The 14,216-nt window shown below is 50.3% G+C and overlaps 1 protein-coding gene across 1 annotated transcript; it reads left to right on the forward strand.

The window, feature by feature from the left end:
• The first annotated feature begins 6,518 nt into the window (after positions 1–6,518).
• Positions 6,519–13,334, forward strand: SLC46A1 (solute carrier family 46 member 1). Its single transcript, XM_044248321.1, has 5 exons — positions 6,519–6,781; positions 7,267–8,119; positions 10,248–10,331; positions 12,011–12,167; positions 12,708–13,334. The coding sequence occupies exons 1-5, from the start codon at positions 6,548–6,550 to the stop codon at positions 12,763–12,765; spliced, it is 1,386 nt and encodes a 461-aa protein (XP_044104256.1). The 5' UTR covers positions 6,519–6,547; the 3' UTR covers positions 12,766–13,334.
• The last annotated feature ends 882 nt before the right edge of the window (positions 13,335–14,216 follow it).

The raw sequence follows: 14,216 nt of genomic DNA on the forward strand, positions 1-14,216 counted from the left end.
GCCTCTCCAGGCCAGAAGCCAAGCCACGTACTTGCCATCAGGCATGCCTGCAATACCTGTCGATTTGGGCATATGCCTCTTCATGAGACTCTGCACCTACCAAGGAGTGACATTCTTTACTCACCTGGTGAGGCTGCTTGGAACTCTGTAAACAAGGTATCAGGCCAATAGTCCCAAGGGGCTTTATGGCTCCAGGTTTCATAAAGTCAACCTTAGTTCCTTAAAGCTGTCTGGTCATATCTGAAACTTTTCAAATATGACATCCCAGTCAAAGCCTTGGTAAAATAACCAGTTTCCAATGCTGTCCTGTTACAAGGAGAACAGATTCTTATTGAATTTATGCAAATGACTGACTGCCATGGAAGAAAGAATACTTACTGAGACCTTTTGGTTTCAGAGGGTTCAGATAGAGAGAAAAGTTGAATGCCTTGATTCATTTACAAATGAGCACTTTTACATCTCTGTGAGTTACAGATAACTTAAGAAAAAGTATCCCTAGTCTGGAAGAGCAAACATTAGAGAAGCTGCAATGTCTAAAACAAGACAAAACATTAAGAGACACAATACTATAATCTTGTAGTTCATTTAGTCCCATGTTACTAATTCTGGTGAATGCACCTTTAGTTAGTTTTGGAAATTCTTACCCATTTCAGTTTTAGGATTTTCAAGTATATCAAATATCTGTATTTGTCCTGAAAGTCCTTTGTCTGAATCTCCTTGAAGATAAAACTCATTTTACAAAAGAATTAAAACAATTATAAATGACAAAAACTGGGAATGTATATGGTTAGAGCTGAAGAGACGGGAGTTTACAATTTAGCTGCAAGGAAATCAGGTTATTTCTGTGACACATAATATTTCCATAATTACAATATCAAGTGATGATCTCTCAAAACATTAAAACTTTAGGAAATGCATAGAATCTCTAGAATAATTAGAGCATTTTCCCAAATGTATCCCAAGGTTTATCATTGGTTCAATAGTACTTCATGAGCAACTTCGCATACCAAGGAAAAGCCTGAGTTAAAGAGATTTACAACTTAAATCTTGTCAACATTTGCTAAAATCTTATAAAGTTTTAAAGCACATGCCTAAATATAATTAGGGATGTTAAACACGTGATAAAACAAAACATAGAAACTGGGTTTTCTGGGCTGGCAAAGAGAAAACCATTTACATTCTCTTAACAGATCAATTAATCTAAGAAAACTTTGTCCTTTTGAACAGAGACAATTTCAGTCTGGTACCAATGTACCTTTAAAACCCATTCATTTCAATCTTAGTCCATCCTGACCATAGCTAAAATTCCTTTTCTGAAGATTTCCCTTCTTTAAATCTTTCTTACATATCATCTACTTTCCTACAGAGTTTCCTTTATTTCCATCAGTCTTAGTTACACTAAGCAGAATTTTGTACTCTTAGAAACCCCTTAATCTCTAGTGAAGACTAAGTATTAACCAATTGTGAACTGTTAGAACAGAAATCTTCAGATGTCAAATTTATGAAACAGTTAAGTGCAAAACACGTTTACCAACAGATTTAAATACTCTTAGTTTCTTTGCAGTTAAGAAGTCAAAAGCACAAACCTACATCCAGTAATTAATGACTTAGCATTTTATTCTTTAAGACCTAGATGTCCACAATTTAGTTCCATTTGTCACCCAAGCAAAACTTTAAAACTTTCAGGTTACCAAAGACTTTGAAAGCTACTTCAGCAATTACCCATTAAAACTTTGAGACAGACAATTAACCATCAGTTTAGTCATCTCTTTGCTAACAAATTTTAACAAATAACATGAGCTTATTTGACCTTCAGTAAACATCGAAGTTTCACATTTACTGCTGATAACTTAAAAGACACATCTTATCTTAACAACAAACTTAACTTAGTTCCAGTACTGATTTACATTTCACCTGGACCCACTCCACTTTGAATGTTTACCTGAAACACAAGTGCGAAGATCTGGAGTGGGGGGTGTTAGGTCCAGGGGGTGCTCTTCTTGCTCCTTGACCGTGAAAGGGGACGTAGCCGCGGTGCATGATCTAGAGGCTAGTAGTCATGCAGGCTGCATGCACGTTGGTGAACAGAAATAGGAGAAAGGGGAAACAGAAGGAAAAAAGTGCTGCCAGGAGGCAGAGAAAGGATTCCTGGTTTTGGAGTTCATAAGCCCCAACAGAGGAGCAGATGCCATGCTTTCCCACCAGCAAGGGGGGAGGGGTTAAGCAGTCCAAGTCGGGCCAGAGAACACAGGGAAACTTCCCCGAAACAAAGGGAGTTTCAGCAGCTGCTTGGGAATATTCCTTGCGGTCTCTGTCTCGAGTTAGACTAACCCCAGTTGGCTCCAGTTATAAGCATTAACACGGGAAGTGAGTGAGGGAGAAACCCCCACAAATACTGGGAGAAACAGAGAAATAAAGCCAGAGTCCCCTTTGCTAGGGATGGCCCAGCAACCTGGGTTTACTAGAAGAAGGCTTATTTACGTAATTATCATCAAATATGTCAGGAGGAAGTTTACTAGCTGACTCATTTGGGCAAACACATTCCGCAAAAGCCCCTTAGTCTGGGGTCCTGGTGCAGAGCAATGAAGGCCTAGGCATGAGCCCTGAAGGTATCCTAGGTCCATTTGCCCTGTTTCCTGCAGAGGAGATCTAACTGATAGATCCCACTGAGGCCATGCAGTGTTACAGGAGCTCAGTCCTTTCCTAAGTTTTGCAATCCAAATTATTTCCAGTGGTTTAAAAGGCACCCCAAGGTAGAGTCCTTGGGAACTAAAGAAGCCTACTGAGGCCATACTCCCAGAAATGTAAAGAAGGTCCATTACCAATCCCCCCTGACTCCTGGGTAGCGTCCCACGCAGGATACGTCAGAGGTTCCTATGTGTCAAAAGCGACCGGAGGCGTCCCTCAACAAAATTGCTATTGATCACCGTTTTGCCTTCCCTGAGAAGGCATTCCTGCCGTTAAAGGCCCTGGAGGGGTTGCCGGCGACCCTCCACTTCCCCATCACATCCTAGGCTGCTGATGGGTGCCTGGTGAATGGACCAAAACGCTGTGCCATGCCATGCCATCGTCTGTCCTGAAGACTGCATACTGTTTTGCCATTTTAACCCATGGAAATACTAGAAAAGTTTGGCAAGGGGAAATTACCCAATTTCGTAGCTCTAGGCAGTCTGTAGAAGACACTGACAAGAAACAGTAAAGACTGAAATCCATCATGGTCTAAGCGACATTCCAACACATGTGGTCCTTGTAGCCAACTTCCCTAGGAAATGGTCCCCGGTTGCGTTTTAATTCAATCGGGTACTGGTTTCGGCCAGCTCCCAGTGGAGGTCTCGTGGCCAGAAGTGGCTAGACCAGGGATGTGGAGGGGATCACATTAGATCAATCAGGAGGAAACCTCACACGGGAGTCTTGAGATTGGCAGCCGTCCTGGTGACTTAGGTGGCTGTCCCGTGCCCAAGAGAGACAACTTTATACAAGAACAGGAATAAAGAGAGGCCATCAGGTTTCTGGGTCCTATTGCCATTCCGGCCAGGGTACTAACTTACAGCCAAAAGGCAGACGCTCTCCTCCCCATAGAGTAGCCACAGGCTAGAGGATTACAGCCTGAGCAACTGACATGCAAGTGTTCCAATAAGACCATACTCCTTGAAAAGCCCCTGAAACGAGAGTAAAGGAAGAAGAGAGGGAATACTCACCACTTTTGCACCAAAGCTCAGAGTCCAAATGTGAAGACTCACAAATCTCCTGGCTGGCTCGCCAAAATGATGAAGTTCTCGAACCTAGGTGAGGTTCAGTGGGGTGAGGTTCGGAGCCGACGGCTAAAGAAAGAATTCTTAAGATGTCTCTGGTGCAAAAAGGTGGTTTATTAGAGCACGGGGACAGGACCCGTGGGCAGGCAGAGATGCGGCTGCCCCGGGCCTGTGAGCAGTGTCTGGTTATATACACAGGAGTTGGGTAGGTGAGGACAAAGGGCTGTTCAGAAGGGCTATTGGGACAAAGAAGACTGTCAGGATATTGACGGCCTGGTTACTATCAAGCCAAGGCCACTTTCCCTCTAATGAGGCACTAACATAAAGACAATTGGGAGTCTCCTGGTGGAATGTTACATTCCTGCTATCAAGCGTCCTTGTGAGTGAGATTTAGGTTTTTTTTTTTTTTTAAAGATTTTATTTATTTATTTGTCAGAGAGAGATCACAAGTAGGCAGAGAGGCAGGCAGAGAAAGAGGAGGAAGCAGGCTCCCTGCTGAGCAGAGAGCCCGATGCGGGACTCGATCCCAGGACCCTGAGATCATGACCTGAGCCGAAGGCAGTGGCTTAATCCACTGAGCCACCCAGGCGCCCGAGATTTAGGTTTTAAAAGAAATTTAACTTTATTTACTTTTCCTTCTACCTCCATCTCCTTCGTTTTTTTATGGAGGGGAGGGTGACGTTAGGGCTTGAGGAACTGAGTTATGTGTCTTTGGAAATTGGGCTATTGATAAGGTAACTTCTTTGTTGTAAATCTCAAGGACATTGTAAACCAAGAGAGACTCCTTCCTTGCAGGACTGTGATCTCTGCAAGATAACCATTTGCTCTTCTTTTAGGGCAGTCAGGGATGCCTGTGGAATGCCACACATATTACCAAGGGGAATGGGTGGAGAGGGGGTGCAAGGCGCCAGCCCCTGCTCCGTTCTCAGCCAGCCTCCTACTCCCTCACAATAATAAAGTAGCAACTACTGCAGAAATCAGTGCCCTAGTGAGGGGTGCCTCGGATGGGACATATAGTTGGGTTTAGGCCCCTTTATCCTGCTGTGGCTTAGCACAAAAGGGAGGCACAATGTGTTGCATAGTTCAAATAAATTAATTTTAAAAGAAGGGGGGGACGCAGAGGAGGAGGAGGAGAAGGAAAAGGGGAGGTGGTGGCCTCTGGTCTAGTGCCCACCATAGGCTCCAGCTCCGGAGTGGCCTAAACCCTGTCCCATTCCCAGGTGAGGGAACTTGGCCTTAGTTCTCTCCTTAGTTCTCCAGGAAAGAACAATCCAATTTCAGCTAGGAACTCTTCCTGCAGCTGACATACTGGGCCAAACTTTTATGTAGGTAGTGGGGAGGGGAGGGAGACAACCCTGGGGGCTTGTATGTTAAATGTGGAATTTCCTACCTCCGGGATGACCACAGGGTGCTAATGGTTCTGGGGGTGGGCAGTGCAGGCCTCATTCAGTCCACGAGTATCTAGCCAGCATCTACCAGTTGTGAGCCTAGGACACCTTCAGGCTGGGGGTGGGGGCAGGGAGGTGGGGGATGGTCAATAAGCCAGCAGCAAGCCCACACACAGTCATGGTATCCGGAAAGGGAACTTCACCATGCCCAAAATTCAGGCCTGTGGGTCACTGCCCAAAGCTTGCCTCCAGAAATGCATTCAGCTGAGCTATTGTCAAGGCAGGTGGCCTTTTTTTGGTCCTGTCTCTCCTAGACCTGGTCAGGCCCTCAAATGAGCAGCCTTGGAGTCCCACAGCTCCTCGCCTTTAAAGTTCTTTCCACAGTGGAACTCTTGTGGAGATTAGTAGGATTCTTTGATGCTTCTCCCCCACCATTCTAAAAACTACAGGGCCTGGTAAAGGCGTTCTTGGAGCATGCGGGGCATGGTCCCTGACATATAAGGGGTGCTCAAGAAATGGGCTAAGTGAGTCAATGATAAAGGAGAAAGGCAGGTAATGTTTTCCCCTTTTATAGGCAATAAAACATGCCCGGACAGGTGTGACTGCCTTCTGGCCCAGTTCCTACAGTAGGAGCATGCGGAGCATAGGGCCACACCTTATGGCCTCCCAGGCCCTCCTCCAGCTTCTCCTCTGCTCCTCGGAGGGCAGAGCCAGTTCTGAGCCTCCGAAACAAGACTGGCTTCCCAGGAAAAGATCCTATGGCAGATGTGGAGCAAGTGACAGCCCATTGATAACAATAATAGCATTTAGAATGTACCAAACTATTTCCACAGCAGCTCTTTGAGGCAGCTTCTGTTAGCATCCTCTCTTTAAAGATGAAGAAACGGAGCACAGTGGTTAAGTGCCATGGCCATGGTGGTAGCAGAGCCAAAGTCACAGAAGTAAGTTGCCTCTGCTGCTGCGCAGAACATCAGCATGGGCATCAGAGGTTAGGTGCTCCCCGGGCTCTGCTTGCAATGTCCCATGTCCCGACTTCCTCATCTGTAGACGGTGACCATTAATAATGGTTAGCCATAGGGTTGCTGGAAGGATAATGCACGCGGAGTTTAGTACAGTGCCCAGCAGATGATCAATAAATGTTAATTATTGATATTTTTGTTATCGTTTGGAGAGTTTCTGGGCCTAGAAAGGAGGGCTGCAGGGCGGTATCATCGCACAGACTGCAGATGAGGTCACTCTGGGGCAGGGGTGTGGGGCCCCTCTCCCGCCCTCACCCGCCCACAGCGGGCGGGGCGAGAGTGAGGGGGACAGCGGCCCCGCCCCGTCAGACTTTTTTAAAAAGGGATGCTGGGTGCAGGCGCAGGCGCAGAAAGTCCAGCCACCCGTCTGGCGTAGCCCCTGAGGCGCATGCGCATGGAGGGGTGCGCGAGCCCCCTGGGCGAGGCCCGCGCGCGCCTCAGCCCCGCGGTGCTGTGCCGCGGCCCCGTGGAGCCGCTCGTCTTCCTCGCCAACTTCGCTTTGGTCCTGCAGGGCCCGCTCACTACGCAGTACTTGTGGCACCGCTTCAGTGCCGACCTCGGCTACAATAGGACCCGCGACAGGGACAGCTGCAGCAACCACAGCGCGGACCCCGTCGTGAAGGTGGCGGCGCGGGAGGAGCGCGGGAGGAGCGCGGGAGGAGCGCGGAGCCGGGCACCGGCGGTGGGGTGGGGGCGGGGGGAGGTGGCCCGGGCGGGAGCGTGGGGGCGGCCGAGGGGCGGGGCTTGCGTCCGGGAGAGGGCCGGCTGGTTTGGGGGTAGTGGGCGGGGCCAGAGCAAAGTTGGGGCCAGAGCAAAGTTGGGGCCTGAGCGACCGCTGCGGGGGAAGAGGGGCGGGTGTTGTGCTTAATGTCGCTCTGGGTAAAGCGAGGCCATGAGGATTAACAAAAGAGTGAAAGTAAGGGAGTGGGACCGTGGTCCATTCCCCCATAAGCCAGGGCCAAGTTTTTGGGAGTTTTACTAAGATTCTCTGAGGTTTAGGGCTTCGAGGAGAGTCCCTATCCCTGTATCTCCCAGGATGGTGGTGGTTTGCGGGACGGGCAGCCCACAGTGAGGAATAGCACCTGTTTATGATTCATGTCCCCACAGGAAGTGGAGACCCTTACCTCCCACTGGACCCTTTACATGAACCTGGGCGGCTTCCTGGTGGGGCTGTTCTCGTCCACCCTGCTGGGTGCCTGGAGTGACTGCGTGGGCCGCCGTCCCCTGCTGGTGCTGGCCTCCCTGGGCCTGTTGCTGCAGGCGCTGGTGTCCATCTTCGTGATGCAGCTGGAGCTCCACGTGGGCTACTTCGTGCTGGGCCGGATCCTTTGCGCGCTACTGGGGGACTTCAGCGGCCTGCTGGCTGCAGGCTTTGCCTCGGTGGCGGATGTTAGCTCCAGCCGCAGCCGCACCATTCGAATGGCCCTGCTGGAGGCATGCATCGGGGTGGCAGGGATGCTGGCCAGCCTCCTTGGGGGCCACTGGCTCAGGACCCAGGGTTATGCTAACCCCTTCTGGCTGGCCTTGGCCTTGTTGATAGCCATGACTCTCTATGCAGCCTTCTGCTTTGGTGAGACGGTAAAGGAGCCAACACCTGCACCGCTCTTCACGCTCTGCCATCACCGGTCCATTGTCCAGCTGTATGCGTCTCCTGCCCCAGAGAAGTCCAGGAGGCACTTAGCCCTGTACTCTTTGGTCATCTTCATGGTAGTTACTGTGCACGTTGGAGCCCAGGACATCCTGATCCTCTACGAGCTGAGCAGACCCCTCTGCTGGGACTCCAGGTTGATCGGCTACGGTTCTGCTGTGCACCATCTGTCATACCTCACCAGCCTGGTGGGCCTGCGGCTTCTGCAGCACTGCCTGGCCGACACCTGGGTGGCCGAGATTGGCCTGGCCTTCAACATTCTGGGAATGGTGGTCTTTGCGTTTGCTACCATCACGCCTCTCATGTTTACAGGTTAAGTGTGTGGGCTCAGGGACGGTTTGTCCCAAAGGTGCTGGGTGAAAATTGGGGGTCAGACACTCACTGCCTCTAAATGTGGTTCGTGCCTGTGTCTAGAATCATTGTTAGGCTCCTTGTCTGCACTGGAGGACAGACAACCAAGAATCTTCATAAAAATGCCATCTTTGGGGACACCTGGGTGGCTCAGTGGGTTAAGCCACTGCCTTCAGCTCGGGTCATGATCCCAGAGTCCTGGGATCGAGTCCCACATGGGCTCCTTGCTCGGCAGGGAGCCTGCTTCTCTCTCTGCCTCTGCCAGCCTCTCTGCCTGCTTGTGTGCTCTCTCTCTCTCTCTCCCTCTCCCTGACAAATACATAAATGAAATATTAAAAAAAAAAAAAAATGTCATCTTTGTTAGCCGGAAAAGACAGACCTTCAGTAGCCTCAGTCATTAATCCACGTTGTCAACTATAAACATCATTAGTAAGATAGAGCAAAAGACACAAGTATGGCTCATACACTGATTACTTCACTTGTTGGCCTCCCACAGCCAGCATTTATGGTGTTCTTAAACAAAGTCCATGCCATTAATGCCTTAATATTCACTTCTCTGATAAGAATCACAGGCCTCAAATATCCTTGGTCACCTTCCTTGAGTTTTTTTTTAAAAAGTCTTCTCTGACACAGATCTCAAATTCCTGCCTGCCTTAGTTCTTTTTTTTTCTTTCTCTTCCTCTCCCTCATCCCCTTCCCCTTCCTCCCTCCCTCTTCGCCCTTTTTCTTTTGGTAGGAGAGGGGTGGCTAGGAATGGGGAAGTTAACTTTTTTTAGAGAGAGAGATGAATTTTGTTAGAGTCCTTAAATACGTTGTTTACAAAGTGAGCTGATCAGTAATCAGAGATGTCTTAACTTGGCTGCTTGCATGGAGAGTGAGGCCGAAGGGGACCAGGTACCTTCTTCTCCTGCCCACGGCATCTCCCGAGGCCCTGGTGCTGGGCTTAGTGCCCTCAGGGGTGCAGAGATGATGGAGACACTGTCATGACTCTGGGGAGCCTCAGCAGAGTGGAGTTTGAGGGCTTGACACCTGAAGGGGCTGTGGGTTACCTCAAATACCCACTTGTGAGGGTCCACTGTGCTCTAGGACCAACAGTCACGGAAGGGAGAGAAACTGTTACAAAAGAAAGCTTGTAAGCCCTTGAGTAACAAACGCAAGGGGAAAAGGAACTTCATTTCCCAGGGCTACTGTAACAAATTTTCACCAACTGGATGGCTTAAAATAATGGAAATGTATTCTCTCATAGTTCTGGAGGCCGGAAGTGAAGTAGCTGTGTCAGTGGACCTCAGGCAAGGGGTTAGCAGGGTCATGCTGCCTTCGGAGGCTCTGGGAGAGGATCTCCCTCCCCTCTTCCAGCTTCTGCTGGCTGCCTGCATTCTGTGGCCTGTGGCCAAGTCACCCTAATCTCTGCCTCTATAGTGACATGGCCTCTTTCTCTTCTGTGAGCCTTCTCTTTTCTGTCACATCTCCCTCCATTTCCCCCTAAGCATTCACCTGATTGCATTTAGGGCCCAGTCCAATCCAGGAAGATCGCCTCATTGCAAGATCCTTAATCACATCTTCAAAGACCCGTTTTCCAAATAAGGCATCATTAACAAATTCCAGGAATTACGATCTGATGTCTTAGGGGGACCATTATTCAGCCTCCTACACAGCCCAGAGCCATTCTGTGATAAAGGCTTTGTTATCATTTCACAGATGGGAGTCCTGTCCAAGGCCACACAGTTAGTAAGAGATGGCATCAGGTTAGGAACTCAAGGCCAACTCCAAAGCCCATGCTTATTTTCTGTGCCTTGCCAGCTCCCTTTGAAACTCAAGGTGGGTGCATCGTGCCCGCTGTGACCGCAAGAGGCATTCTGACAAGAACATAATTGGAGGGAAATCAGCATTCATTCACAAAAGAGGTAGTGGGTGGGTCAAGCCTTGAGAAAGGTGGTCTCTGACCCTCCATGATCACTGTCTTCTTCAATAGGGAAGCTCTTCCTGTGTCCATCCTGAGTCCCACATGGGCTATGCATGTGGAGGAGCTCTGCTATGCATGGTGCTTAGGCACCCCACTCCCTGACCCTGTTTTCTTCTTTCTCTGCAGGGTATGGACTCCTGTTCCTGTCCTTAGTCATCACACCCATCATTCGGGCCAAGCTCTCCAGGCTGGTGGGCGAGTCAGAGCAGGGTGAGTGCCAGGGTCAGCCTGCATTTGGTTGCTCAGAGCTGGTGTTGCCCGAACTGGGCAGAGAGCAACTGTGAGCCAGAAGGGGCCTACCTTCCTCCCTCCCACCCAGAACACTTTAGTAGCCAAGACAAATGCACTTCTGTCAAATTGCCTAGGGCTGGTAGAGGACCACAGGACCTTGGATTTTGAGATCACGGGGTTGGAATTTGCAGTCAGCAGAGCACGCTTGTTCTCTTGGGTAACCCGAGCACAGGATTTACTCTCCCCAGACCTCAGCTTTTTTGTCTGTAAAATGGATGTGATGATGTCAGAGTTCCCTGCTTCACTAGGGCCAGTGTGCAAGCTTAGAGAGGAAGCAAGCAACCTTTAGATATTTCCTTGTCCCCAAGAAACAGATGAAGAAGCAGAGACCCAGAGGGTTAAATCGGGTCAGCCAAGGTCCCTCAGTCAGTGGTAGAGCTAGGATGCAAACCCAGCTCTGTTTTTTTTTGTTGTTTTTTTTTTTAAGATTTTTAAAATTTATTTGACAGAGAGAGAAATCACAAGTAGGCAGAGAGGCAGGCAGAGAAAAGGGGAAGCAGACTCCCTGCTGAACAGAGCCCCATGTTGGGGGCTCGATCCCAGGACCCTGAGATCATGACCTGAGCTGAAGGCAGAGGCTTAACCCACTGAGCCACCTAGGCGCTCCCCCAGCTCTGTTTTTAAGAGCAGCAGGTCCTGACTTTGTCACCCACTGGCTGTGTGATCTTGGGCAGGTCCCTTTCTGTCTCGGTGCCTATTTCCCCCTGTGTAACGTGAGTGGTTTACTCCTGATGACAAGGTCCTCCTGGCTCTGACACTCTAACAGAGTGCAAACTCAGCTTCTGTTGGGTTGTTGCTCGTTTTGCAAAATTTGGGTTCTGCTGGCATCTCTCTAAGGAATAGCTTCTGGGGCCTCTGGGTCTTTAGATCCTAGTCTGGAAATACCTGGCTCATCCATTTCCCCCATCTGGCCTAGAAGGGGGATCTGGTGCCATGTGCAACCCACTATGGGTTCATTCTGTTTGCCCCCCACCCCCACCCTGAACCCATGTACCTTCATTCATTCACTCAGTAAGCCTTTTTTCTAGCACCTTCACTGTACCCAGAGAGGCCCCAAGGGGAACCAGAGAAAAGAACAGCCCTCACTAACTGCCTGCCTGCAGGGGGCAGGGCCTGTGATGGATGTTTTTACATGTGAATTTACTCTTGCTGCCAATCTATGAAATAGGTATTGTCCTTGTTCAACAGAAGAGGGACAGAAACCCGGAAGGATAAGCAACTTATTCAGTGATGACACAGATAATAAGTGTTGGAACTGGGAATTAAGCCAGCAAGTTATCCGAACAGGAGATGATTCCCAAAGAACATAAACCAAAACCCATTTTATCAGGGTTTTGGTAGAAGATAGCACACATACTTTGAACACATGGATTTAATAACAGCCATTTATTTGGTGGCCCGTGTGCCAACCGCTCTCCATGCATGACCTCATTGAACCCTTATTACAACACATGATGTAGGATTTATTGTTGAGGAAGGTGAGACTCAGAAACGCTAAGTGACTTGCCCCAGGTCACACAGCAGTGAGCTAGTGATGCTGGGATTTGAACCTATGTCTTCCATCTCAAAGTAAAAGTATGATGTTTATTTTTTCGCAGGTGCTCTCTTTTCTGCTGTGGCCTGTGTCAATGGCTTGGCCATGCTGATGGCTTCTGGCATCTTCAACTCGCTCTACCCAGCCACCTTGAACTTCATGAAGGGGTTCCCATTCCTCCTGGGAGCCGGCCTCCTCTTCATCCCGGCCATTCTGATTGGGTAATGCAGGGCTCTGACTCCTGATCATAATAATGCCCTTTATCCCAAAGAATTCTACTTTCTTCTCCTCCCAACCAGAACTCATTCATGGAACCCCTTGACTCTCCCCTTGAGGACAGCTGCCTAATCTTCCAGGAGCCGTACCCCAAGGGCAAGGCTGAGGGGTGGAGAGGCAGTAGGGGAAGGGACAGGCTCCCATTGCTTGCTGGCAAGGCTGTGTTCTCTCCCTCAGCTCCCCTCCTCCATTCCCATTTTGCAGATGGAAGTAAGGTGGCGGGAATGTGCTAACAAGAAGCCTGGAGAGCTTTCTCAGCTAATATGGCTAGCCCCCAGGCTAGCCTGACCTTCTGGGTTCTTCCCCCTGTAGCCTTGAGAGTTGCTTTCCAGAGCCCTGTCTCTGGACATTTCCTTATCTTCCACCTCTCGGCTTTGGGAGGGAATACCTGTCCCAGTCCACGTGAGAAAGCCTGTGTCCATCTCTAAGAGCTGAGGATGTCTCCCCATGTCAAATCTGAATCCTTTCTCTGGTCTCTCTCACAGGGTGCTGGAAAAGGCTAATCCTCACCCTGAATTACAGCATTTTCCTCAGAGCCCCTGATCCGCCTGCACTGGAGACAGAGGGCAAAGGGAGCGAAGCGAACACAAAGCAACTCCAAGTATGCATCTGGATCCCAGCCCGTGTGACACGGGCACCGCCCCTCAGAGGGCACTCATCTGCCTCGGACAGGGTGGTCCAACTAGACGGCTGTGCCTGCTTAAAACTTCAACCTAGGCTTGGAACCCAGACGGTCCTACTCCAGGAGGCAGTGGGGGAGCCATTTTGAATGGGGGTGGGTGCCCCCTTCCTACCAGCAGTCACACAGAACACTCCAGGGGAGTGGAGGTCCCGACACCTCAGGGAGCTCCCTGACACCTCCCTAACACCTCAGGGAGCAGCTGAAGTGCAAGGGCTGGCATCTCTGGCATCTCTGCTTCAGCCCAGACGGCACAGCTCACCGGGCTGTTTCTGGGGCGCAGCCACCAGTGGTCCCTCAGTGATGTGGTTCTGAGGGGAAGGCTGTGGCAGGACTGGGTGCCCTCTGGGGGAGGGTGCTGCCATTTTGGGCTGGGATCGACCCTCTGAGCTTAGCAATGCCAATCACAATAAATCCAAAGAATCACACTGAAGTGAACCTTCTGGGCCCGCAAAGCCTTGGGCTGTGGGGCTGTCTGCTTTCCTACTCCCGGTCTGCCCACCAGCAGTCAGACAGCAGCAAGCTTCTGGGCTGGGCAGGAGCCCCCTGAGCTGCCGTGGGCTGACCCACACTGCATCTCACTGCTCATTCTCTTCTCTTGAGCTGCTGGAGAGGCTGGAGGGTTGCCCGGCTGGCCTCAGGCCAGTGGAGAGATTGGGGGCAGAGCCCATTCCCGAGGGTCCACTAGAGATCGCCCCTGAAGGCATTGGGTTTTGATACTATGCCCTCCAACGCTCCTGTTGCCACGCTTTTCAATGGGACTGTGTGCTGAGACTGTCCTCCTACTTCTGTAGCTCAACAGGATCCTGGAGAGGGGCCTGACTCCCCGATATGATCAGGGCTGCAGTTTCTCAGAGAACAAGGGGCCCTTTTCCAGGCTGTTAGGGAAGCCTGGCCCAGAAGTAGTAAGGCACCACCTTTGTTGAGGGCTGCCAGCCCCTCCATAGACCCAGATCAGGCGGCACTTGCCTGCATTGGCCATGGGGCTCCTTTCCCTGCCCTAGAAATCACACAGGTGTGAATTGTGACCCCACCAGGGTCAGCTGTGGCTTCTGCAGCTTGGGCCTGTTGCCACGTTCCCAACTCACCGACCAAAGCAAGGCGGGGAATACGATTTTTCACTGTCCCAGCCTAAGGCAGTGAGAAGGGTTGGGAAAAGGTTTTGGTCTGGCCTCAGGCCTGGGCTCTGCTCTGGGCACTGCCTTGGGCTTGCTTGTGACCTTGAGCAAAGCCCTCCTCCGAAGGGCTGGGTCAGCAGTGCTCCGAACTGTCTGATCACAGGCGGTCAAGTTAGGAAACACTGGATTAGATGACA

This window comes from Neovison vison, chromosome 5 (assembly GCF_020171115.1).
Source record: "Neovison vison isolate M4711 chromosome 5, ASM_NN_V1, whole genome shotgun sequence".
NCBI lineage: Eukaryota > Metazoa > Chordata > Mammalia > Carnivora > Mustelidae > Neogale > Neogale vison.

What these genes read in the sequence shown, in the direction of transcription:
- SLC46A1 (XM_044248321.1), top strand. Translation starts at nt 6,548, where the DNA reads ATGCGCATGGAGGGGTGCGCGAGCCCCCTGGGCGAGGCCCGCGCGCGC. An exon ending in GCGCGGACCCCGTCGTGAAG is followed by an intron (nt 6,782 to 7,266) that starts GTGGCGGCGCGG and finishes ATGTCCCCACAG; the next exon opens with GAAGTGGAGACCCTTACCTC. An exon ending in CACGCCTCTCATGTTTACAG is followed by an intron (nt 8,120 to 10,247) that starts GTTAAGTGTGTG and finishes CTTTCTCTGCAG; the next exon opens with GGTATGGACTCCTGTTCCTG.